This window comes from Lissotriton helveticus, chromosome 8 (assembly GCF_964261635.1).
Source record: "Lissotriton helveticus chromosome 8, aLisHel1.1, whole genome shotgun sequence".
Taxonomy (NCBI): Eukaryota; Metazoa; Chordata; class Amphibia; order Caudata; family Salamandridae; genus Lissotriton; species Lissotriton helveticus.
In genome coordinates this window covers 738,675,603-738,703,110 of record NC_136069.1, presented here as the reverse complement: position 1 = coordinate 738,703,110, position 27,508 = coordinate 738,675,603, and the positions used below count along the sequence as shown (strand labels likewise).

The 27,508-nt window shown below is 45.0% G+C and overlaps 1 protein-coding gene across 1 annotated transcript in view; it reads left to right on the top strand.

The window, feature by feature from the left end:
* LOC144772890 (acetylserotonin O-methyltransferase-like) overlaps positions 1 to 27,508 on the top strand; it is a 685,677-nt gene that overhangs the window by 470,727 nt on the left and 187,442 nt on the right. The window contains exon 4 of the mRNA XM_078657556.1: positions 19,195 to 19,266. Coding sequence (XP_078513682.1) covers positions 19,195 to 19,266 — 72 coding nt within the window. The remainder of the gene's footprint in view (positions 1 to 19,194; positions 19,267 to 27,508) is intronic.

Sequence of the window (27,508 nt, the reverse complement as noted above, 5' to 3'; positions counted from 1 at the left end):
ATGATGCACTGGGCCAAGGACAGACTAATTTGCATACAGCCAGGTTCTGAAACTGGGATGGTGCAATGAGCTAAAAAACGGTGTTGGATCTAGCCCTGATCTCTTGACTGGGTGAGAGTATTCTGCTTAATTCAGAGACTCTGTCCCTCACCACCCCTTGTTGTAAATATTTTTGTCCACCCTAAGTGTGGAAGGGTATACTCAGACATGAGTCCCTTGCTCATTGCACCATCAGGATTCAAGCAAGCCAGGCCGAAGACGGCTGTAATGCCAGAAACCGGTCCCCGGAAGCTTGTTTCCTTCCCAGTGTAAGAATTGGCTTTTGTAGTCTGGTCTGCCCTGTTCCCATGATGCACTGGGCCAGGGACAGACTAATTTGCATACAGCCAGGTTCTGAAACTGGGATGGTGCAATGAGCTAAAAAACGGTGTTGGATCTAGCCCTGATCTCTTGACTGGGTGAGAGTATTCTGCTTAATTCAGAGACTCTGTCCCTCACCACCCCTTGTTGTAAATATGGTGCCAGGAAGACCGGCAAACAGTACCTTCGAGGACCTCTTGTTGAGCTTCTGAAAACACGGCGTCCCCAGGTGTCGGTTTGGAGGCGGTGCAGGAGTTGTCGGCGCCCTCAAAGTCACACGCGTTGCTGGTTGATCTCCTCACTGATGGAGTCAGGAGCGCTGGCGTCAGCAGGCATCGTGTGCTGCGGTGCGCAGTGCAGCGGTGAAGCGTGCGGTGCACTCAGGTCGCGGTGCGAGCAGTGGCTCATGGCGGCGTCACATGTCATCGTCGGTGAGACCAGGGTCGCGCTGTGAAATGAAGGTGGTGCTTGTCACAGTGCTGACAGGTCACAGTGCAACAACGTCCTCATCGTTGCTGAAGCACTGTCGTCAGCTGACGAACTAGAGTTAATGGCACCGGTGTCGGTAGGCCAAGGCTGCAGTGCGGGATGAGGGTGATGCGACGTGTAACTTTATGAGAGGTGCCCTCGAACCATGTTGCAAGCAGTGGCATCGATATTGGAGTGGAGCGTCGTCATCGGGGATACCAAGGCTTTATCGTGAAGTGAGGCGGTGCGAAGTGCGGTGCCCACAGGTCACGTGCAAGCAACGGCTCGGTATCGGATGGCGTTGTCGGTGAAACCAGGGTCGCGTTGAGGGGTGCCTTCTGCAGTGCCAAGGTGCAATGCAGTGCCCACAGGTCACAGTGCGAGCAGCGGCTCGGTGGCGGCATCAGCAGGCATCGTCGGTGAGACCAAGGTCACTGTGCGGCATTGCTGCTGTGCCCTCTGCGGTGCCATCAGGACACGGAGTCAGCAGCGGCATCGTAGACGTAATTACGTTGCTTTTTCTCTGTTGCAGCACAAAACACACAGTCCCCAATGCTGCGGCAGAAGAGCTTGAAGTCTTTATTGTTCCTGAGACTTCGTGAACAGGGAGGAAGCTCTACCTCAAACCCTTAGAAAAACTCAAAAAGCAGATTGCAGAAAGTTCAGTCCAGTCTTTTCACTGCCCAAGACAGAAGCAACCACTGCAGGCCAACACAGCAAAGCACACAGCAAAGTGGTATGTCCTCCTCACCGCTTCTCCAGCTCTTCTTCTTGGCAGTCTTCTTGATCCAAAAGAGTTCTAAATTTCAGGGGTCTGGGCCACAATATTTGTATCCAAAAATCCTTTGATCCTCTAGGCAAAGGGTGTCTGTGCCCAGCCAGAACCAGTTCTGCTTTATCTGGTGTGATTTCCCGCCAGGGAACTTGATTTTCCCACCTAGTTCCCTTGGCCAGTTCCCAGGGCCAGTTATGTTTATAAGATGTTATAAACAAACTTCCCAGTCTGTCCAATGGGGAATAGGTAGCCTTGCAATTGTGAAAAATGAATTGGGCTGTAATTCACTATCAAGACATGCCACACACACAAGGACATGTCCTACCTTTCACATACACTGCACCCTGCCCACAGAGGTTACTTGGGCCTTCCTTAGGGGTGCCTGACATGTAGAAAAGGGAATGTTTAGGGCCTGGCAAGTGGGTGTATTCACCAAGTCAACATGGCAGTTACAAACTTCGCGCAGACTCTGCACACTCCTCTATTTAAACGGCCACCATGTGTCAGCGCAGCGGACGAGCGCAGCGGGCGCGACGAAGGCGCGCCGGAGTTGCGCCTGAGTCAAGCCCGTCTGCGCCCGTCCGCGGCCGGCAGGGGCTAGGGGCATCCCACTCTGCCTATCTGATTACCTACTCGCTATCTCAGCTTTGTTCCTACTGGACCCCAGGTTCTATCCTACCCTCTGTATCCTTCTGTGTGACTTCCCTTGGCTTGTTCATTTCGCCCCCTCGCTCTCCCCCGGATATTGTTTCTCAGTTGATATCCTTGCCCTCTTCCCCACTTCCCACTCCCTTCTCTCCTTTCACTTCTCATACACCGGTATTTAACATCTCGGCGTCCCTACTCAATACCAGGTCAGCTGTTCAACATCAGTACGAGCTATTCGATTATATTGATACGCACGAACCCGACCTCCTGCTTTTAACTGAGACCTGGTTCAAGGCTGACTCCCTGCCCAACGTTCTAGCTGCATTGCCCCCCTCACACTCTGCCATCCGAGCGGACCGGCCGGAGGGCAAGATGGGCGGTGGAGTGGCCTTGATAGCTCGCGCTGATCTCCACTTCCAGATGCTCCCCTCCCCCCCAATCCCAGAAGTAGACTACTTGGTGGCGCGCTCGACCTCATATCAAATCCCCTTGACCTGCGTTCTCATCTACCGTCCCCCACGACCTACCCCATCTTTCATTCCTAGCTTCCAAGAGCACCTGGCTACACTGGCGATAAACAATTCGTCAGTTCTAGTCTTAGGGGACCTCAATTTCTGGCCAAACGATCCTGCTGAAAGCTCCCATTCTAAGGAGTTTACTGATCTCATGACCAGCCTTAATTTTGTACCTCATATTCATAGCCCCACCCACATCCACGGTCATGCCTTGGACCAAATTTGGGCTCTAAATGTCCCCACAACGCCCCCCATAATCTCTCCCTGCCCCTGGTCGGACCACTCACTTATCTCATTTTCCCTTGCCCTAGCCCCCGAAGTTAAGCCCTTGCTCCCCAAGAACACCTGGATCAGGAAATGGGTCAAAGCTGACATGCCGTCCCTCTGCTCGTCCTTGTCCAAGACCAGTCCTGACCTCTCAGGTCTTGCTGCCCCAGCTCAACTGGTAACCATCAATAACTGGCTGACTCAAACGGGCGATGAATTCGCCCCCCAGAGACGGATCACGGTCAAACGGGCCCATGCAGCTAACAGGTGGTTCAACTCTGACCTCGAGGTGAAAAAATTAGCTGCACGGAGAGCTGAGCGAGCCTGAAGGAGAGCCTATTGTCCTTCACTAAAATCTGTATATCTCTCTGTCCTTCAGACTTATAAAAAAGGCATCCTCGAGGCCAAGACAGAATACTACTCAGGCAGGATACTAGCGGCGGAGTCCCAGTCCAAAGAGATCTTTGCTACCGTTCATGAACTGGCAGCATCCGACAGAGCAACGGCTAAGATTCCCCCCTCCCAACATCTGTGCAACTCGCTCAATGAGTTTTTCATTGAGAAGGTTGCGCAGATCAAAATTAACATACCACCTCCTTCGTCAACATTTGTCAATACTTCCCCTCCATCAATTGCCTCTAATTTGGCTAGTATCCCCCTGCTGACCAAGGACTCACTTCTTCCTCTGCTCCGACGGGTGAAGTCGGGTTCCCCCCTGGATTTTGGTCCCGCCCACGTCCTAAGAGAGATTTTCTCGGCTTGCCCTACCCCCCCCTCACCTTCCTCAATGATTCATTAAGTAACGGTGTTGTCCCTAGCTCTCACAAATCAGCGGTCATTATCCCGATTCTAAAAAAAGCTGGCGCTGATCCCCTATCCCCATCCAATTACCGCCCCATTTCCCTTTTGCCCTATTTGGGAAAGGTCCTAGAAACACATGTCACCAGCACTTTGAGCACCTAATTGGAGGCAAACCATTGCCTCTCTCCCTGTCAGGCGGGCTTTCGACCTCTGCACTCCACGGAGAAGGTAGTGATCTCAGTGATGGACGGACTCCGCGAGGGTATTGACACCAACCTTTCGCAAGCCCTTGTCCTGCTGGACCTGTCCGCCGCTTTTGACACGGTGGATCACTCCATCCTCCTCACCCGTGTCAAGGCGGCGGGCATAGAGGGCTCAGCCCTCTCTTGGCTTAAATCTTTCCTGTGCGACAGGGCACAGGCCGTCCATCTTACTGGCTTCGCTGCCTCTTCTCGAAAGGTGGAGTGCGGCGTCCCCCAGGGTTCTTCTTTATCCCCTCTTTTGTTTAATTTATACATCTATCCCCTCATTTTTATGTTGCAGCAGCTCGAGGTCACGGTGTTCAACTACGCCGATGCCCTCCAGCTAATTTTCAATCTTTCCCATTCCCCCTCCTCTGCCCAGAATTTTCAAACTGTTATGTTATTCATTCAGGACTGGATGAACTGCAACCACCTCAAACTCAACCCTGACAAGACAGAGTTGGTCTTGACAGGAGGTGGTTGCAGCCCCTGGTCCCCTTCCTTTTGGCCCCCTTCACTTGGTGTCCCCCCACTCCCGGTTCCTAAAGTTAAAACCCTCGGGATCTTCCTCAATTCTCAACTCTCTGTACACCCCCAGGTCAGCTCGGTGGTATCCTCCTGTTTCTTCTCCCTCCGGACAATTAGGAAAATATCCCGCTTCTTCTCCCTCCCTGCACTTAAGATAATTGTGATGGCAATGGCGCTCTCGCGCCTCGATTATGGGAACATAATCTATAATGGGGCGCCGGCCTACGCTATACACCGCCTGCAACTAGTGCAAAATCAGGCTGCCCGCCTGATCCATGGGCTGCCCAAATCCCACCGGGTTACCCCACTGCTGAAGTCGTTGCACTGGCTGCCTGTGAGAGAGCGGGCCCTATTCCAGCTAGGTTGCCTCACTTTTCAGGCCAGGATGGGCACTGCCCCTGAGTTTATTTGCTCAGCCATCAGGCCCTATTTGCCGGGTAGAGAACTCCGCTCTACCCATATGGCACTCCTGGCTACACCCCGTTTCAAGAAAAAGAAAGCTGGCGGGGCGAAATTCGCGACCCTTGCACCTGTTTTCTGGAACTCCATCCCTATGACACTCAGAACCTCATCCTCCTATTTGGAGTTCCGGAAAAATTTGAAAACATTCTTATTCTCCAGAGCCTTTGCTGCCTAGTCTGTCCTTCTGCTGTTGCCGCTGGTCGTAGTCCTTAAAGCGCCATGAAACCGCTGGGTATAAGTGCGCTCAATAAATGTTTTTAAATTCAAATTCAAATTCTGCAATAGAAGATCTGAGTTACCTTTTTGGGGCTTCTCACGTGGGTTGCACAATCAGTGCTGCAGGTTCACTAGTAGAATTTGGTTTATAGGCCCTGGCACACTCAGTGCACTTTACTAGGGACTAACAAGTAAATCAAATACCCAATCATGGAAACACCAATCCATAAAACATTTTACACAGGGAGCATATGCACTTTAGCACTGATCAGCAGTGGTAAAGTGACCAGAGTCCTAAAATCAACACAAACAGGTGAGAAAAAAATAGGAGGAAGTAGCAAAAAGTTTGGGGATAACCCTGCAAAAAGGGCCATTTCCAACATGAATCAATTCCCAAATTTTCTGTTTCATCCCTGGTATTCTTATACACTCTAGGTCCTTATCACTAAAACAGTCAGTATATTTTCTTTAAGGTTTTAGTCCTATCGAGGTCTACCTCATATTTCTGAGCTAATTCATATGATGTATTACAGGCTTGACTAGTCCATCTGGTAACATCCTCATTCATCAACAAAAGTTACTTTTCTTGGTAAGTATCTAGTTGGGCCAATTCGAACTTCCATTTCTTATTTCATCCCATTCTAATTTCAGTTTGGCTACATCCACCAAGCTTACCCACAATGATAACTGAATAATTCCTTAATTCAAATATGAGCTTTCACTTTCATTCAAAGTGGCGTTGAAAACCTTCAACCATTTATTTATTTCCTGAATGCAGAGACTATGCTGCACCCCAGGAATTCTAGGTACTACCCTCTGAAAATGCTAATATGTGCACTTAGCGGAGGGTCCCAGGTAAGCATATCCATATCTGACAATCCCAGGAATTATCTCAGAGGTTCAAACCCAGTCTACATTCATCGTTGGATCTGCACTCACACAACAAAGGGAATTCACATTAATTGGAACTAAGGGAACAATTTTTCCCATGTTTGAAGTTGTAGGAGCATTCTCTGGGGCCTTTAACAGCCAAATAGTGTGTTACATTTCCTGTAGAACTGGATTTGTATATAGGAACCAAAGGGCCAATGTTAAGCGAAACAGTGAGAGTATCTGGAGCATTAACTGTTGTTGATGTACCAGCAGCACAAATCCCTGGATTTTCTTCCTTCGGTATTTGATTCATATTCCCAGGGAGGCACACAGTTCATTAGGGCTCACCGGTGCAGTATCCACTCCGGAATTCCTTTCGCATTAGCGCCTCCACCTCCCACTAATTGGGTCTCATTAGATGGAGGTGGGTGTCCTGACAACAACACATTTAAAAGACTATTGCTAGAGTCACTGTCACTGTTTTCGCTAATCTGATCCAGGAGTAAAGTCATGAGACTGCTCCTGGTTGATGCAGGGCTGTGGCAGATTCAAACTGATGAGACACAGAATGCACCACGTCAGCCAGTCCTTTGCAGTAATCAAGTATCATGTCATCAATAATGTCCACAAGCTCATTTGCAGGTATAGCTGGCATTCTTTTAGCTCTGCCCATGATGATCTCATGAGGGGACAATGCTGTCCTCCAATCAGGTATGCTGGGGATACTCATCAACACCAGAGGCAAAGTTTCAGGCCACTTCAATGATATAGAAGCACCCACTTTTGAAAGCCTGGATTTCAAAGCCCCATTGATCTGTTCCACCAGACCTGAAGCCTCGGGTCTACAGCTACAATGCAGTCTCTGTTCAACTTTTAAAGCTGCACACAACATTCTCAAGATTTTATTGTGGAAATATATTCCCCGGTCTGATTCCAGAGAAGTCGGAAAGCCAAACCTAAGTGTTAACTCCCTCAAATGAGACTGTCATTCCTCCTGGTTGGGTATGCCTCAAGCTAGTGTAAAAAGATGCACAAAACAACCAGGACTTATCTCAAACCATTTCACATGGGCATTGTAAATAAATCTAACTGCATCCAACTGAAGGGACCACCTGATCATCCCATATGGCTCAGTGTTTCTGCAGTTCTTTTCCCTACATTGTTCTGTTTATACATAAAACATCTGTGACACAATGCTTCAGCCTGCAATCTAAATCTAGCATTAAACCAGGCCTGTCTAAAAAACGTGACCATGGCATCTCTACCTACATGAGTAAGGCTGTGATAATGCTTGGCCAACAGTGGCAATAGACTGCTAGGTAACACAGGTATTCATTCAATCTCCTGAAACCCAAATATCATCCTCATCACTCTTGACACAATCTACCTTAATCTAACTTTGCTGTTCTACCTCTGATACTTCCTCCTGAAGCCTCTTGACTTCCTCCCATGTATGAGCATTTGTTAACAAAAAGTTGTTGTTGATCCCAGCTGTTCATTCATTAGTGTGCTGTCCATTAAAGGTGCAAGCATTATGAGCACAATACTGTGCAACCTTGTCAGCATATCTGTTGCCAACCATCACATAATCATACCCATTACAATGAGCAGAACATTTTATGACCGCAACTTGAGGAGGCAGTTGCAATGCCTCAAAAAGCTTCCTCATTTGTTTCTCTGTTCCGGATGTTAGACTGTAAAGAGGTCATAAGCTCCCTCTGGGACCATGACTGTCTAGAATTGTGAACAACACCAAAGCCATACTGATTATCAGTGAAAATGGACACTCTCTGCTGGTCTAAGACACAGCACGCTCTTATAAGAAAGTTAACTCAGCCATTTGAGCAGATAATACTCCTTGGAGCATGAAGCTTCAACTACTCCTGATACTTTAAAGAAACCTCAATACTGGTTATCCTTCTGAGGTTCTAACTACGCAATACTTTCCACTGGGCTTCTGTAAGCCCATAATGGGTTAATTACATGAGCTACACTGAATCTCCTTCTAAATACCTTGCTGAATAATTTTCTCGATTACCGTAATAAATCCAGCAATTGTTTCAGGGGTCAGAATATATTTCAGGGTTCTTGGGTACACAACATTAGGCTTTATCTGTATAGAGACAGACTCAACTGCTTTGATGTGTTTGGGGCTATCATGATGTTGTGAGCAAACAAATCCAAACAGTTCTGGCTGACCGCGGTGTTGCGGGCTGGCTATGGTGCCTAAGCGTGGAAGGGTATACTCAGACATGAGTCCCTTGCTCATTGCACCATCAGGATTCAAGCAAGCCGGGCCGAAGACGGCTGCAATGCCAGAAACCGGTCCCCGGAAGCTTGTTTCCTTCCCAGTGTAAGAATTGGCTTTTGTAGTCTGGTCTGCCCTGTTCCCATGATGCACTGGGCCAGGGACAGACTAATTTGCATACAGCCAGGTTCTGAAACTGGGATGGTGCAATGAGCTAAAAAATGGTGTTGGATCTAGCCCTGATCTCTTGACTGGGTGAGAGTATTCTGCTTAATTCCGAGACTCTGTCCCTCACCACCCCTTGTTGTAAATATTTTTGTCCACCCTAAGCGTGGAAGGGTACACTCAGACATGAGTCCCTTGCTCATTGCACCATCAGGATTCAAGCAAGCCGGGCAGAAGATGGCTGTAATGCCAGAAACCGGTCCCCGGAAGCTTGTTTCCTTCCCAGTGTAAGAATTGGCTTTTGTAGTCTGGTCTGCCCTGTTCCCATGATGCACTGGGCCAGGGACAGACTAATTTGCATACGGCGAGGTTCTGAAACTGGGATGGTGCAATGAGCTAAAAAACGGTGTTGGATCTAGCCCTGATCTCTTGACTGGGTGAGAGTATTCTGCTTAATTCAGAGACTCTGTCCCTAACCACCCCTTGTTGTAAATATTTTTGTCCACCCTAAGCGTGGAAGGGTATACTCAGACATGAGTCCTTTGCTCATTGCACCATCAGGATTCAAGCAAGCCGGCCCGAAGATGGCTGTAATGCCAGAAACCGGTCCCCGGAAGCTTGTTTCCTTCCCAGTGTAAGAATTGGCTTTTGTAGTCTGGTCTGCCCTGTTCCCATGATGCACTGGGCCAGGGACAGACTAATTTGCATACAGCCAGGTTCTGAAACTGGGATGGTGCAATGAGCTAAAAAACGGTGTTGGATCTAGCCCTGATCTCTTGACTGGGTGAGAGTATTCTGCTTAATTCAGAGACTCTGTCCCTCACCACCCCTTGTTGTAAATATTTTTGTCCACCCTAAGTGTGGAAGGGTATACTCAGACATGAGTCCCTTGCTCATTGCACCATCAGGATTCAAGCAAGCCAGGCCGAAGACGGCTGTAATGCCAGAAACCGGTCCCCGGAAGCTTGTTTCCTTCCCAGTGTAAGAATTGGCTTTTGTAGTCTGGTCTGCCCTGTTCCCATGATGCACTGGGCCAGGGACAGACTAATTTGCATACAGCCAGGTTCTGAAACTGGGATGGTGCATTGAGCTAAAAAACGGTGTTGGATCTAGCCCTGATCTCTTGACTGGGTGAGAGTATTCTGCTTAATTCAGAGACTCTGTCCCTCACCACCCCTTGTTGTAAATATGGTGCCAGGAAGACCGGCAAACAGTACCTTCGAGGACCTCTTGTTGAGCTTCTGAAAACACGGCGTCCCCAGGTGTCGGTTTGGAGGCGGTGCAGGAGTTGTCGGCGCCCTCAAAGTCACACGCGTTGCTGGTTGATCTCCTCACTGATGGAGTCAGGAGCGCTGGCGTCAGCAGGCATCGTGTGCTGCGGTGCGCAGTGCAGCGGTGAAGCGTGCGGTGCACTCAGGTCGCGGTGCGAGCAGTGGCTCATGGCGGCGTCACATGTCATCGTCGGTGAGACCAGGGTCGCGCTGTGAAATGAAGGTGGTGCTTGTCACAGTGCTGACAGGTCACAGTGCAACAACGTCCTCATCGTTGCTGAAGCACTGTCGTCAGCTGACGAACTAGAGTTAATGGCACCGGTGTCGGTAGGCCAAGGCTGCAGTGCGGGATGAGGGTGATGCGACGTGTAACTTTATGAGAGGTGCCCTCGAACCATGTTGCAAGCAGTGGCATCGATATTGGAGTGGAGCGTCGTCATCGGGGATACCAAGGCTTTATCGTGAAGTGAGGCGGTGCGAAGTGCGGTGCCCACAGGTCACGTGCAAGCAACGGCTCGGTATCGGATGGCGTTGTCGGTGAAACCAGGGTCGCGTTGAGGCGTGCCTTCCGCGGTGCCAAGGTGCAATGCAGTGCCCACAGGTCGCAGTGCGAGCAGCGGCTCGGTGGCGGCATCAGCAGGCATCGTCGGTGAGACCAATGTCACTGTGCGCATTGCTGCTGTGCCCTCTGCGGTGCCATCAGGACACGGAGTCAGCAGCGGCATCGTAGACGTAATTACGTTGCTTTTTCTCTGTTGCAGCACAAAACACACAGTCCCCAATGCTGCGGCAGAAGAGCTTGAAGTCTTTATTGTTCCTGAGACTTCGTGGACAGGGAGGAAGCTCTACCTCAAACCCTTAGAAAAACTCAAAAAGCAGATTGCAGAAAGTTCAGTCCAGTCTTTTCACTGCCCAAGACAGAAGCAACCACTGCAGGCCAACACAGCAAAGCACACAGCAAAGTGGTATGTCCTCCTCACCGCTTCTCCAGCTCTTCTTCTTGGCAGTCTTCTTGATCCAAAAGAGTTCTAAATTTCAGGGGTCTGGGCCACAATATTTGTATCCAAAAATCCTTTGATCCTCTAGGCAAAGGGTGTCTGTGCCCAGCCAGAACCAGTTCTGCTTTATCTGGTGTGATTTCCCGCCAGGGAACTTGATTTTCCCACCTAGTTCCCTTGGCCAGTTCCCAGGGCCAGTTATGTTTATAAGATGTTATAAACAAACTTCCCAGTCTGTCCAATGGGGAATAGGTAGCCTTGCAATTGTGAAAAATGAATTGGGCTGTAATTCACTATCAAGACATGCCACACACACAAGGACATGTCCTACCTTTCACATACACTGCACCCTGCCCACAGAGGTTACTTGGGCCTTCCTTAGGGGTGCCTGACATGTAGAAAAGGGAATGTTTAGGGCCTGGCAAGTGGGTGTATTCACCAAGTCAACATGGCAGTTACAAACTTCGCGCAGACCCTGCACACTCCTCTATTTAAACGGCCACCATGTGTCAGCGCAGCGGACGAGCGCAGCGGGCGCGACGAAGGCGCGCCGGAGTTGCGCCTGAGTCAAGCCCGTCTGCGCCCGTCCGCGGCCGGCAGGGGCTAGGGGCATCCCACTCTGCCTATCTGATTACCTACTCGCTATCTCAGCTTTGTTCCTACTGGACCCCAGGTTCTATCCTACCCTCTGTATCCTTCTGTGTGACTTCCCTTGGCTTGTTCATTTCGCCCCCTCGCTCTCCCCCGGATATTGTTTCTCAGTTGATATCCTTGCCCTCTTCCCCACCTCCCACTCCCTTCTCTCCTTTCACTTCTCATACACCGGTATTTAACATCTCGGCGTCCCTACTCAATACCAGGTCAGCTGTTCAACATCAGTACGAGCGATTCGATTATATTGATACGCACGAACCCGACCTCCTGCTTTTAACTGAGACCTGGTTCAAGGCTGACTCCCTGCCCAACGTTCTAGCTGCATTGCCCCCCTCACACTCTGCCATCCGAGCGGACCGGCCGGAGGGCAAGATGGGCGGTGGAGTGGCCTTGATAGCTCGCGCTGATCTCCACTTCCAGATGCTCCCCTCCCCCCCAATCCCAGAAGTAGACTACTTGGTGGCGCGCTCGACCTCATATCAAATCCCCTTGACCTGCGTTCTCATCTACCGTCCCCCACGACCTACCCCATCTTTCATTCCTAGCTTCCAAGAGCACCTGGCTACACTGGCGATAAACAATTCGTCAGTTCTAGTCTTAGGGGACCTCAATTTCTGGCCAAACGATCCTGCTGAAAGCTCCCATTCTAAGGAGTTTACTGATCTCATGACCAGCCTTAATTTTGTACCTCATATTCATAGCCCCACCCACATCCACGGTCATGCCTTGGACCAAATTTGGGCTCTAAATGTCCCCACAACGCCCCCCATAATCTCTCCCTGCCCCTGGTCGGACCACTCACTTATCTCATTTTCCCTTGCCCTAGCCCCCGAAGTTAAGCCCTTGCTCCCCAAGAACACCTGGATCAGGAAATGGGGCAAAGCTGACATGCCGTCCCTCTGCTCGTCCTTGTCCAAGACCAGTCCTGACCTCTCAGGTCTTGCTGCCCCAGCTCAACTGGTAACCATCAATAACTGGCTGACTCAAACGGGCGATGAATTCGCCCCCCAGAGACGGATCACGGTCAAACGGGCCCATGCAGCTAACAGGTGGTTCAACACTGACCTCGAGGTGAAAAAATTAGCTGCACGGAGAGCTGAGTGAGCCTGGAGGAGAGCCTATTGTCCTTCACTAAAATCTGTATATATCTCTGTCCTTCAGACTTATAAAAAAGGCATCCTCGAGGCCAAGACAGAATACTACTCAGGCAGGATACTAGCGGCGGAGTCCCAGTCCAAAGAGATCTTTGCTACCGTTCATGAACTGGCAGCATCCGACAGAGCAACGGCTAAGATTCCCCCCTCCCAACATCTGTGCAACTCGCTCAATGAGTTTTTCATTGAGAAGGTTGCGCAGATCAAAATTAACATACCACCTCCTTCGTCAACATTTGTCAATACTTCCCCTCCATCAATTGCCTCTAATTTGGCTAGTATCCCCCTGCTGACCAAGGACTCACTTCTTCCTCTGCTCCGACGGGTGAAGTCGGGTTCCCCCCTGGATTTTGGTCCCGCCCACGTCCTAAGAGAGATTTTCTCGGCTTGCCCTACCCCCCCTCACCTACCTCAATGATTCATTAAGTAACGGTGTTGTCCCTAGCTCTCACAAATCAGTGGTCATTATCCCGATTCTAAAAAAAGCTGGCGCTGATCCCCTATCCCCATCCAATTACCGCCCCATTTCCCTTTTGCCCTATTTGGGAAAGGTCCTAGAAACACATGTCACCAGCACTTTGAGCACCTATGTGGAGGCAAACCATTGCCTCTCTCCCTGTCAGGCGGGCTTTCGACCTCTGCACTCCACGGAGAAGGTAGTGATCTCAGTGATGGACGGACTCCGCGAGGGTATTGACACCAACCTTTCGCAAGCCCTTGTCCTGCTGGACCTGTCCGCCGCTTTTGACACGGTGGATCACTCCATCCTCCTCACCCGTGTCAAGGCGGCGGGCATAGAGGGCTCAGCCCTCTCTTGGCTTAAATCTTTCCTGTGCGACAGGGCACAGGCCGTCCATCTTACTGGCTTCGCTGCCTCTTCTCGAAAGGTGGAGTGCGGCGTCCCCCAGGGTTCTTCTTTATCCCCTCTTTTGTTTAATTTATACATCTATCCCCTCATTTTTATGTTGCAGCAGCTCGAGGTCACGGTGTTCAACTACGCCGATGCCCTCCAGCTAATTTTCAATCTTTCCCATTCCCCCTCCTCTGCCCAGAATTTTCAAACTGTTATGTTATTCATTCAGGACTGGATGAACTGCAACCACCTCAAACTCAACCCTGACAAGACAGAGTTGGTCTTGACAGGAGGTGGTTGCAGCCCCTGGTCCCCTTCCTTTTGGCCCCCTTCACTTGGTGTCCCCCCACTCCCGGTTCCTAAAGTTAAAACCCTCGGGATCTTCCTCAATTCTCAACTCTCTGTACACCCCCAGGTCAGCTCGGTGGTATCCTCCTGTTTCTTCTCCCTCCGGACAATTAGGAAAATATCCCGCTTCTTCTCCCTCCCTGCACTTAAGATAATTGTGATGGCAATGGCGCTCTCGCGCCTCGATTATGGGAACATAATCTATAATGGCGCGCCGGCCTACGCTATACACCGCCTGCAACTAGTGCAAAATCAGGCTGCCCACCTGATCCATGGGCTGCCCAAATCCCACCGGGTTACCCCACTGCTGAAGTCGTTGCACTGGCTGCCTGTGAGAGAGCGGGCCCTATTCAAGCTAGGTTGCCTCACTTTTCAGGCCAGGATGGGCACTGCCCCTGAGTTTATTTGCTCAGCCATCAGGCCCTATTTGCCGGGTAGAGAACTCCGCTCTACCCATATGGCACTCCTGGCTACACCCCGTTTCAAGAAAAAGAAAGCTGGCGGGGCGAAATTCGCGACCCTTGCACCTGTTTTCTGGAACTCCATCCCTATGACACTCAGAACCTCATCCTCCTATTAGGAGTTCCGGAAAAATTTGAAAACATTCTTATTCTCCAGAGCCTTTGCTGCCTAGTCTGTCCTTCTGCTGTTGCCGCTGGTCGTAGTCCTTAAAGCGCCATGAAACCGCTGGGTATAAGTGCGCTCAATAAATGTTTTTAAATTCAAATTCAAATTCTGCAATAGAAGATCTGAGTTACCTTTTTGGGGCTTCTCACGTGGGTTGCACAATCAGTGCTGCAGGTTCACTAGTAGAATTTGGTTTATAGGCCCTGGCACACTCAGTGCACTTTACTAGGGACTAACAAGTAAATCAAATACCCAATCATGGAAACACCAATCCATAAAACATTTTACACAGGGAGCATATGCACTTTAGCACTGATCAGCAGTGGTAAAGTGACCAGAGTCCTAAAATCAACACAAACAGGTGAGAAAAAAATAGGAGGAAGTAGCAAAAAGTTTGGGGATAACCCTGCAAAAAGGGCCATTTCCAACATGAATCAATTCCCAAATTTTCTGTTTCATCCCTGGTATTCTTATACACTCTAGGTCCTTATCACTAAAACAGTCAGTATATTTTCTTTAAGGTTTTAGTCCTATCGAGGTCTACCTCATATTTCTGAGCTAATTCATATGATGTATTACAGGCTTGACTAGTCCATCTGGTAACATCCTCATTCATCAACAAAAGTTACTTTTCTTGGTAAGTATCTAGTTGGGCCAATTCGAACTTCCATTTCTTATTTCATCCCATTCTAATTTCAGTTTGGCTACATCCACCAAGCTTACCCACAATGATAACTGAATAATTCCTTAATTCAAATATGAGCTTTCACTTTCATTCAAAGTGGCGTTGAAAACCTTCAACCATTTATTTATTTCCTGAATGCAGAGACTATGCTGCACCCCAGGAATTCTAGGTACTACCCTCTGAAAATGCTAATATGTGCACTTAGCGGAGGGTCCCAGGTAAGCATATCCATATCTGACAATCCCAGGAATTATCTCAGAGGTTCAAACCCAGTCTACATTCATCGTTGGATCTGCACTCACACAACAAAGGGAATTCACATTAATTGGAACTAAGGGAACAATTTTTCCCATGTTTGAAGTTGTAGGAGCATTCTCTGGGGCCTTTAACAGCCAAATAGTGTGTTACATTTCCTGTAGAACTGGATTTGTATATAGGAACCAAAGGGCCAATGTTAAGCGAAACAGTGAGAGTATCTGGAGCATTAACTGTTGTTGATGTACCAGCAGCACAAATCCCTGGATTTTCTTCCTTCGGTAATTGATTCATATTCCCAGGGAGGCACACAGTTCATTAGGGCTCACCGGTGCAGTATCCACTCCGGAATTCCTTTCGCATTAGCGCCTCCACCTCCCACTAATTGGGTCTCATTAGATGGAGGTGGGTGTCCTGACAACAACACATTTAAAAGACTATTGCTAGAGTCACTGTCACTGTTTTCGCTAATCTGATCCAGGAGTAAAGTCATGAGACTGCTCCTGGTTGATGCAGGGCTGTGGCAGATTCAAACTGATGAGACACAGAATGCACCACGTCAGCCAGTCCTTTGCAGTAATCAAGTATCATGTCATCAATAATGTCCACAAGCTCATTTGCAGGTATAGCTGGCATTCTTTTAGCTCTGCCCATGATGATCTCATGAGGGAACAATGCTGTCCTCCAATCAGGTATGCTGGGGATACTCATCAACACCAGAGGCAAAGTTTCAGGCCACTTCAATGATATAGAAGCACCCACTTTTGAAAGCCTGGATTTCAAAGCCCCATTGATCTGTTCCACCAGACCTGAAGCCTCGGGTCTACAGCTACAATGCAGTCTCTGTTCAACTTTTAAAGCTGCACACAACATTCTCAAGATTTTATTGTGGAAATATATTCCCCGGTCTGACACATTTAAAAGACTATTGCTAGAGTCACTGTCACTGTTTTCGCTAATCTGATCTGGTTCATTTGACTTGTCCCTTTTATATTTCCTGTTCTCTTTCCTTTTCTCAAATTCTTCACCTGTTGATGAGGGGTCTAATTTTACTCCCTCTATCATGTCAGTTCTCCTATTCCTCTGTTCTGCATCCCAGCTTGCATCAGCGTAAATAAACACTGCCTTTCTAGCTCTTCCCTGATACCTTTCCTTCTTTCTGGCATGAGCTACATGCTCCCAAGCATTGAGCGCTTCAATCCTTGTAGGTCTAGGCTGTGTTTTCATCTAATATAATATCCTCCTCAAATTTTCAATGATTCTCACATTGAACATACCATAGCATGGACATGCCAGTGCACCTTCTTTCTCTGTGATCTTGTGCCATTGTTTAAGTCAAATACTTGTGGGAAACCCTACATTTATTGCAATATAATGACATGAAGTATCTTTGGTTGGTGCCTCTTTTCCCTCTCAATAAGGTATTGTCACATCTCCTCTCAACAAATCTCGTATAACTTTAAAACATTTAGTTTTCCAACAAACTTCAGTAATCACAAATAGCATTTTGATTCAGAGCAGGAAATAATGGTTTACTCACAATTCTCATTCAGAGTCAATGACCAATACCAGTTCAACACTCTATGATGTAGACAACCAATAACAGTGTGGCTTTATACCAACCAACCAATCTCAGTGCAGCACACAGTGACATCAATCTCGCTCCTTACAGCAGTGCACCCTATTTCTCATGAACACACTCTCTTAATCATAATCCATTCGAAACAAATACAAAACAATTGCAACAAATACCTTTGTCTGCTCACTAAAGAAATCAACATTATTCAATCATACAAGAAATGGTTTGTAATAACACTTTCTGACCTACTCTGACACACTTGAATGAGACCTTGACCTATAGGGAATCACCCCAAATAGTACAGCGTCCCTTGGCACAAAGGGCCCACCACACCAACCACACCTCTCTTTCACACACAAAGATAAATGGTCTTAACTCTTGGCAGACATTTACCATAAAGTGCCTTATATACTTTCTAATATCGTCCCGCGATCTTAGGCCACCTCGGTTCTCCACATTAAACTCCACATTTGCACAACATTCAAAAAATCTCCACGAAACATCACACAACCTCCAAACTGCAACTAATTCTAAGCCATTAAAATGTGCAAAACTTTAATACTCACACCTCCACTGTTACAACTCTTTCTCGAAATGCTGGAACTCTGCCTATCCGCAGAAACATGGGCTCTAAGGCTGGCTGGGATTGGAACTGAACTATTATAACTAAATGTATTTTATCCTTGTTTTGCTACAGTCTGACAAAGAATTGAGCCAAATATCCAAATGTCTACTTTAGATGCTTGAAAAATAAAGAGAAGTTCACATCATCCTAAAGTTTGATTTACAGTGCAGCCCATTTGACCATACAGTGAGTACCCAAAAGTCGATGAATGGGAATAAATGTAGGGTTGTTACAAATTCAAAGTCAAACTGATGTATACAAGTCTCAAGAATATAGTGTAAAAATACAGAATCACTGCTGGCATTCCAATTCATCTTACAAAGTTTAGCCTCAAAAGCATAAAATATACAAGGAATTCGGTACACGAATGCAAAAAATAAGGAAGAAAATCTGGTGATAAGTATATGATTTTCCGTCCTCTTGCCTATACATGAATACATTGAATTACCACAACTAAACCAAAACTAAGTAGTATTGAAATTAGGAAACCCTAATTAGATCCTCTAAAGCAGGAAGGTGTCAGTATTTTAGAGACTTCTGTAGGGGTTTCCCAGATCAGGAGTATTGCATAGCATAATGCCACACAACAGGAATGTAGCAAAGAGTTTTGTGCCCTTCCGAGTCTAAATGGAATCTGACTAAAGCTAAAGTGTGACCACCAATTAAACTTCCACTGACCATTTAAGAATCCCACATCATGTGTCCAGTACTTTTCTACATTCTCACAGTAACACTTGGCAACGTTATTCAATACTCCCATCTCATGGTCCGAAAATCGGGATGTCTTCAGATTCCCCCGTCTCTAGATCTTCCCTTTGTTCATTAGCGCATCTCGTCTTTCCCAAGGGTTCCCTCCCAAGCCTCACTATCTCTCATACACAATGAGCCTTTCACTAACTATGAAATCATATGAACACACCTTCAAAGAGTAAGAAAACATTGCACCCCAAGCAAGCTTTCACAATGAAGATTAAACATCAGAGCCCAAATGCTTAAGGCCTTTGGTCAAGTTAACGTAACAAAACACTTCAAAAATATTCACATGCATAATTATGGATACATATACAGTTTTAAAATGAATGCAGGATACTATTCAAATGAATACATGAGTATGTTAGAGTTAGCAAAATTACTCCATTGTAGATATATATGAAACTGCAATTTGGTACCACTATAAAGAGAACATTAGTATACATGCTCAGGTAAATATCTGGATTGAACAACAAATGCACCATCATTATTTCGGTCAAGTACACCACTTACATTAAAGACATTAAAGCACATAAATATATGGTACTATATGAATGCATATATGGAATAGTCACACCATGAAAGGATGGTGCCAAAATTAGGTTGCTCCAAACAATTTAAGTACTTGGTGGATTAATCCAAGTAAAATCAAATATATAATAAGCTACAGAGTCTAATTTATTTAGCTTGCCAATGACCAGTAACTATGCAAAATATTTCTTCCTAATCTTTTGATTAAGTTAATATGACTACATGTGAACATGTGAGGAAATTGAGGGTCTGGATGAAAATAACTGTTTAAACCTTTGGTTATATTTGTCTCACAGGGAGGGGACAACTCAGCATGAAAGATCATTTGGGATAACAAGAGAAACCCCGTCGTATGATGCGGCTTACAGGTAATGCTAATTGCATTTTATTTGTAATGGAATGCAAATGAATAACACTAAAAGTGTTCTCAAAGATCTGCAATATGTGACATGTGCATAATTGTGTTTCTCTTGATCTCCTTTGTAACATGTGTGCGTGTGTTTTATTTTAATGTTCATATTTCTGTGTGATTTAACTCAGCGCTTGTCTGTTACAATTTAATTGTATTGGCTATGCAATGACAGTCAGATTCACACTGCTATTTAAAAAACTAAATTGAATTTGGTGTTCAAAAGCTTGTTTTCAATTGTAAATTTGCACTGTGCAGTCACAAAAAGAGCATTTTCACTCATACTGATGTGTACTCACATACATTGTAACAGAGGTATAGTGTACATTTACATAGAGTAAATTTACTTACGGTCATGGAATGAAGGTTCCAGTTTGCTATGCATTAAAAAGTTAGTGAACAACTGCAAACTCAGGGTCCAATTCACAAAGGTAAAGTTAAACCAAAAGTCTAACTTCAGACCTGAAGTCTAATTTTAGAACCACAGTCTAACTTTATACCTAAGGTCTAACTTTACACCTGAATTCTAAGTTTAGACCTGAAGTCTACATTTAAACCTACATTTTAACGGCCTGATTACAAGTTTGGAGGTCCATAGGATCACCAAACTCATGCTGGAGGTGCTATGGTGGTCGGGAACTGCTGCACCAGCGGTATGACCACCGTATTATGAATACAGAGGTTTGATCTCCAGAGAACTGTGATAACCTCAAGGGATCTGCGATTGTTGGTGTTGACATGTTGGTCTGTTTCCACAAAATGCTGCTGCGGCACCGCCAAGCATAACATTAGTTTCCTCACTGCCCTCATTTTGACGGCAGTGAGCCCGCCATGAAATGGGTGGCGGTGAGGACACCGGGTGGCCCTGCTGCCTGGGTGCCTGTCTTTCTGCAGCCCAGTTCCTGCACAGCATTGACTTTACAGTCAATGTAGTGCTGGAATGTGCTGTGGCTGCCCCACGACGCTGCCTTTCTAAGGCCACCCTATGAGCCTTTGAAAGGCAGTGCCATGGACCAGCCGCCATAGGATCGCCTGCCTGAATTACAACTTGTAATGCGGTGGTCTGGCGGCGGTGAAGTTTGGCGGTGTGAGAATGGGGCAGTGGCCAAACTCATAATCAGGCCCTAAGTTTAGACTAAAAGTCAACTTAGATCAATAGTCTAAGTTTACTACTTTTCAGTATTATCAATGGTAAGTTACTACTAGTAACATTACTACTAGTCATTTTAATAGTAGTAAGTTTACTACTAGTAGTTTTACTCATAGCAAACTTACTAATAGTAAATTACCTTTGTGAATACCGAAAAGTACTAAAGGAAGACTTTTGATCTAAGTTGGACTTTAAGTCTAAACTTAATCTTTGGGTTTAAAGTTAGACTTCAGGTATAAAATTAGACCTTAGATCTAAACTTAGACTTTAGGTCCAAAGTTAGACTTTAGGTTTTACTTTACTTTTAGGGAGAGGTGTGGCGCCGCGGCCAGGGCGACTGACGCTGGAATCTGGGGACCACGGTTCGATCCCCGGCTCCGGCGGCAGGTTAGCCCAGCACCATGTGACTCTGGGCAATAGCTCGCTTAATCTACCCGACGGCCCCCAGCGCCTAGAGACCCTTACGGGTGATTGTGCGCTTTACAAATGTGGACTTTACCTTTCTAAACTGAGCCCTCAGTTTGTTAATAGTTCCACTTGCGAGGCAAAGTCATGCCCTGGAAATTGTTAGTGATTTAATCCTAGGACATTAGGAGTACATCTTTATGCCAGATTAGAATGAGAAGGAGCACCAAATTTGGTAAAGTGGCACAGGATGATGTTTTTCCACAGGTCGAACAAAAAGTAAAAACGTAACCAAGCACAAATGCTTGAATGTAAATGAACACCATGTACATTTAAATGAGCGACAATGTGAGTTCTCTTGGCAATCTGCAGTAGTCACATCATTCCTGGAGTATGAATGGAATTTTTCAGGAAATAAAAACAGAATGCTAAATATATTTCAAACGGGGTGCTAAAACTACAAGAGTAAAATTACAACTTTTGTGAATCAGGCTCAAAGCTTTGTTTGAGGTTGCAGAAAAATTTTTTTGATAAAGTTATAGTATGAAAGGCTATTTATAATTCATCCTAACTAAGTAACTTTCTACCACCCAAAATTGTGTGTCTACAGCCAAACAGAAAGGAATTTAAGAGGATAAAGTGCAACTATCTTAATGATGATGACTTCTAGAATGCTATTAGAGCATGCTAGTGGTAGCAAGCAGTTGTTTGGGAAATGTCTTCTGAAGGTTTAGCTTGGACCCTTCTTTCCTAGGGATTCTCCTCTCCACCGCCTTTTCCCCACCTCCCAGGGGCTGACACCTTTTCAGATGGTTGGGCATTGCTCACTGAAACCTTCATAACTTTTTACAAAATATGTGCCTTTTTTCCTGGGAATTATAAAGGTACACAGACTTTGTGGAATGAACTGTTGGAGGGAACTGAGAACATGCATAAAATATAGCAAACCTTTGTTTGGGAGAAATGGCAAAAGGGACTGTGCAGGAAAGTATATTTTTGGGGTAAAATTGACAAAAGGTATCCTGTGCTAATATCACCACCCACTTTGCTTTTAGGAGCCACAAAACTTGTAAAAGAAATCCGTTTTTACCACAGTTTGTTTTCAAAAATGTTCTATGTACTAGTCCATTGTTCCTCTTTTTTGTGGGTTCAACCTACTTGCAGTTTGTGGTGGAAACAGGTGTGAAAACCAATGGATGAACCAGAAAGGCAGTACATTTATGAATGCTGAGTTCATCAAGGGGGTATTTTGCGTATAATGCATACTGTTGTCTCTAAGAAAGCAAACATTAAAATTAACAAAAAATGAAAAAGTTGGAAAAATAATAATAATTGATGACAGCATTTTCTTTCTGTTTTTTTTTTTGTCACCATCAGACGCAAGTTAGTTCTATTGGATATTGTACTTGCCCCTCTCTATCTTAAGTTGCTGAAAGTCTGACCAAAAGCTGATTAGTATTGGTGAAAATCAGAGCAGTATAGTGTAATCATTGGACATACTCAAATTTCTTGTGCTGTTAAGCCATCTGATATACCTTAGCCACAAATTGTCCACAATAATTTTGTTACCGCTGAAACAGTTTATGGTTGTTTTTTGGGTATAGGCTATCTCCACTAGCCATTTGTTGTCTGATAGTGGGTGTGATTGGAGCCAGTTTATACATATTTCCCTTTTGGTCAAATAAATCATGTAGAAAAGAAGACTTCTATGTGACAGTTTAGTACCAAGGTTCAACTGATTGTCTGTTCTAAAAACAATTAAATTGTGGCTTTTTTTATTTTCTATTCCACTTTAAGGTATTTGAAAACAATATTACTCATGTGCACTCAAAACCACTTGATCGATTGGCAGGCTGCAAATGTGTTCTTAATCAGTGTCGACCCTTCAACATCTTTTGTGGTGGGGTCTTTGATTTTTCACAAATTTCGCTAGTTTCTGTGGGGTCCATTTGAACCTGTAAAGGGTATAGAAGTGTTTTTCTTTATGGTAAAAGATTTAACTGTTGAATGAAAAAGCCTCATAGATACTTGCCATGTATTTTGAAGCTCTGGTGGAGGTAAGTATCCTTCCCAGATCTGCTAGGTCATCTTCATCTTCTTATCTTCTGCCTTCAGTAGCTGCCAATACCAAGCTGAAACTCCTTTCTGTAAAGTCTGAGGGGCATTTTTATGAGATTAGTAGCACCGGGCTGGCCACCAAGTCACCTTGCTGTGCTGCCCTGAATCACTGGAAAAAGGGCATGAATGCATGGTATTTACTCAATACAGTGCATTCCTGTCCTTTTGCCTGGTGCCATTTTAGGAGCCTAGTGCCAATACAGGAACCCTTGCACCATGGTGCAAGGGTGTCTCCAAAGCACGCAGGATTATTTTTGCACCAAAACAATCACAAGAGGTTTTTTCCCCTTTCTACGTTACTTGTGCTACCGAATGCAGCAGACACACAAAGATAAAAAAATGAGTAGACTTGAAGTTATGTCTCCTCCTTACGCTTCACCTTGGGGAGACATAAGATTTTGGCACATTCCCAGGTTTACAAGTCCATGCAAATCTTTGTCAAAAACCATGGGAGTTGCATGGGAACACCCATGATTTACACTGCATTGCCTTGCTCCACATTTATAAAGCCATTCAAACTAAGCAAAGTGGCTTTACATAGCTTCATAAATCTGATTTAGGGGCTTCTGTCACCTATGAACCATCTTGTATGGTGCGAACGTGTCACACGCCCCTCATAAATATGACCCTGGATGTCTGGAGCTGCTCCTCATAATTCCAACTTTTTTCCAAATTCTAATTTCTTGATGTGCATCATGATTGAGTGGTAGCTACTGAAAACCTGGATACAATTCCCTTTTTTCTTCTACTAGATTGTCACACAGTATCAAGTCCTGCCCTTTCAGGAGTTGTCAGCAATATCGTATGCCTGCATATTTCAGAGGAAGACATGGAGTATCTAACATGAAACACAGAGTACCTGGGTAGTTCCCTATTTGGAAGTGTAAAGTTATTCAAAAGAGAAGACTTAAATATCCCCATTCCCTGAAACAGGGTATAGAGACAATTTAGGAGTGAAATGTACTACTGCCAAAAAAGAGCAGTAAAAAGTCCAGCACCTTATTTCCCAAAAATGGGTAGCAGTGTTCCCAAAAAGGGAAAACCACACATCAATAAGAAGTGGTGTAAAATATGTGACAGAACGAGGCGTGGATATTATATTAGTTTGCTGTAAGTACAGCAGGGTGCTTGGCTGGCTAAATCACCCACTACCCAAGGGTGCAATAGGCATGTAAAACATGCACATACATAACAAAACAAGAAAGCCAATTCAGCACACCTATACGTGTATTCAAATAGATCATATTAGTGAATTTATGTTGCAAATAGATACTTATTTTGTGTTGACCAATTAGTCAGTTTATACAGTTCTGCAATATTTCAAAACCAGTATTCAAGACATGAAGGGCATTCCACACGATTCTTATCGTAGAACACGTATCCTTTATTGGTTCACTTCTCAAAATTAGTTCCCAGCAAACAAAGAAGCCAACACATGTTTCGTCTGTACATGTAGGTACTATGACTTTTTCAAGGCCGGAAAAAAAAACATTAAAACAATCAACTGAAATTCATAAAGGTCATAAAAACACACAAATTAGTACAATTAAGAGATCAGTAAATGTCTCAATGTTGTTAGCAGAGTTAAAGATCTTTCCAAATAGGGCCCTCAAAAAATCAATTTTATCATTAAGATAAATGAAAATGATGCAGTCATTCTTATTAACACTGTATTAAAACCGGGAATCTAAAAGACAGGGGTCAATTAGAATAAAACTAAATATCTTTTGCACATTCGACCAGTTTATCTATAGTGAAGAAGAGAAAAGAGCACAACAGAAAACATCACACCAAAATTTTAGACACCAAAGGCCATAAGGAGTGCACCCTTCCTAACAAGAAAATCTGTAACAAATAATCACTCCACCACCTATAGAGTGAGTTGATTTAGACAGATCCAGAAATCATCGTGCATGTAAAAGAACCTACCTAGATGCGGTTGAATATTATGAATGGAAATGATATGGCCAAAAGACAATCCTCTTGATAAAGAACAATGGATGGACTTATATTTTCTATGGAAAGAGATATAAAATATATTAACATGCAGATGTTACAAATATAGCACCAATTGAATCTGGGCACTAGAACCAAATAAATGAGATGTTGTACAACTTGAGCAACATGATGTGATCTAAAGAAAGCCTGTTAATAATTTGAAAAAGCGGAACAACAACAATGGTTCTGTTGGGGATCACAAATAATTTGAACAACCTGTAATTAATACATAAGTAAATAATTTGACCACCCTGTAATTAATACACAAGCAAAGACTATATCCCGTGAAGGATATAAGGAGACACACACTACAGGATATGGTTCAAAAGGTAAATCTTTTTAGTATAAACCTTGGTTGGGGGAAAAAAATCCACACTATTTTCAGGGGAATAGCTGTCCAAAACAAGGAAACATATAGACTCTATATACATTTAGTGATCAAGTTGTGACTGGTGACACAGTGCTATAAAAAAACTGAAACAAATGACACATAATCATACAAATAGACAAAACATTAAATCAAAAGTGTCCACTTTGGAGTAAAATTGTCACAACTGTCAGAATTCATCCTTTGCTTGTGTTGAGACTTTGTGTGGACCGATACACGTAAAGAACGTTGACGTTTCGACCCTATGTGTTAGTGCAGACTTGAATGCATCAGTGGCGGGTCTTCATCAGGACTCAAAAACCGGGAGAAAAAGGACAGCCTGAATAGATATATACTTTCTTCAGTGGGTCCTTCAAGGAGGAGGGGGGTATGTTGGTGAGAATGTCAGCCAACAGTCTCGAGAGGTATTCTTGCAGGGGATAGTTCCTTTATGCTTTTTAGTGCTTTGTCCCAAACACCAGCCGGTGTGTATATCTGGGGGTTGCCCCTGTAGCGATCACCTACACTGTGAAAACAGGGGAGCCTCTGGGGGTTGTCGCCGTAGCGATCACTTGTGAGAAGGCAGCAAGGACGTCTGCGTCTGACTCAGTGCAGCCCCCAGATATACACACCGGCTGGTGTTTGGGACAAAGCACTAAAGACACAGTGGGCCAGACAACAATATGTCCTAAGCCTGCAATCAATAAAACATTTATAGAAAAACAAGGGGACCCAAAGGAATTATCATAGGGACCTTGGGCAGTATCATTTTATAGAGAACACTGGTCCCTATTCTGAACAAGAGATACACAAAAGCAGATAACTATACACTAAATAGTTGGTATGTCTTTTGTCCAGCAGGACAAGATTTTTATTTTTCATATAAGTTTTCAAAAATGAGGTATTTAGAATAATTAATGACAAGTGGGCACAGCCGTGACCCACAAAACAAGACAAAACAATGAAACAGATTGGCCAAAAGGCGAGCAAAAATGAGTCTGTACACTTGTATTTCAGTATAACAGACAAGGATCAGTTTCTTTACACCATTGCATACTACAATATAGCTCAATGTTATTGCATATGGCACATTGGTGTCGACGACGTTTCGATGCCAACATTAAATACAGGGCATCATCTTCAGGACAATTGAATGAAGCATTGTAGTCTTGACTAAGTAATACATGATGCCTTTTTCTCAATACTGTACATTAAAAATGACAAAGGAAAAAACATAAGATAAGCAGGGGGAAAAAAAGAAACATAAAACACATTAAGAAAATCAGCTAGGCATGATTTTTCAAAAGAGGACCAGTGTCATTTGTGATTTAACAAAACAGCGAATTTCGGGATTTTAGTGGTGACTCTAACGTGGTCAAGACTGAGGCATTCGTCGTAGTTAGAACCGTCAATGAGCGTTGTTCGAGTTATCTCGCTCATGCAGGAGGCATGTGATGCGATCATGTCATGATAATGACTGACTCTAATAAAAAACAAGGGAACCCACTAGGTATGCAAGGACCTGGGGTATCAATTAAAGTTAACAACAATGGTCCTTGACAGAGAAAAATTACAATTTCAATAATTATAGGCTACAATGTGCGCTATAATGAACGTAAAGTCCAGCCGGACTTCAAGGTTTATTTGATAGTAAGATAGGTCAAATTTCAAAAACAACAGTAGGGCAGTGGGACACAGTCCTGTATCCACAACGCAATACATACAATACACAGTACAATTAACTAAGGATTTTCAGGCATTGAAAAAGGTACAGGAGCAAAAAGAAAAAAAAATTCAATATATGTGCTTCACAATTGTAGAAAAAACATGATAAGCACAAAGTTGTCAGCTAGTGTTTAGACTACATAGTTTGTCGACGGCGTTTCGATCCAGTATAGGATTATGGATCATCATCAGGACATTCAAATGCTAGCCTGAATTGAAAGCCTATAGGGTCGTGTTAGGTCAAGGTCGGTCGGGCTGCCGAGATAAGGAGCCAGGAAGGGGTTTCCGACGAGCCGGGTAGAGGTTGGCCGAATTGGGCCTGGTAGAACCTAAAAATGGAGGTCCCAAGGTTGCGCACTGGGCTGTACAAACAGGGTTGACAGTGCGCCGCTGTTGAAGCACGGACCGGAGACAAGTCGCAATCAGGGTGTACGCACC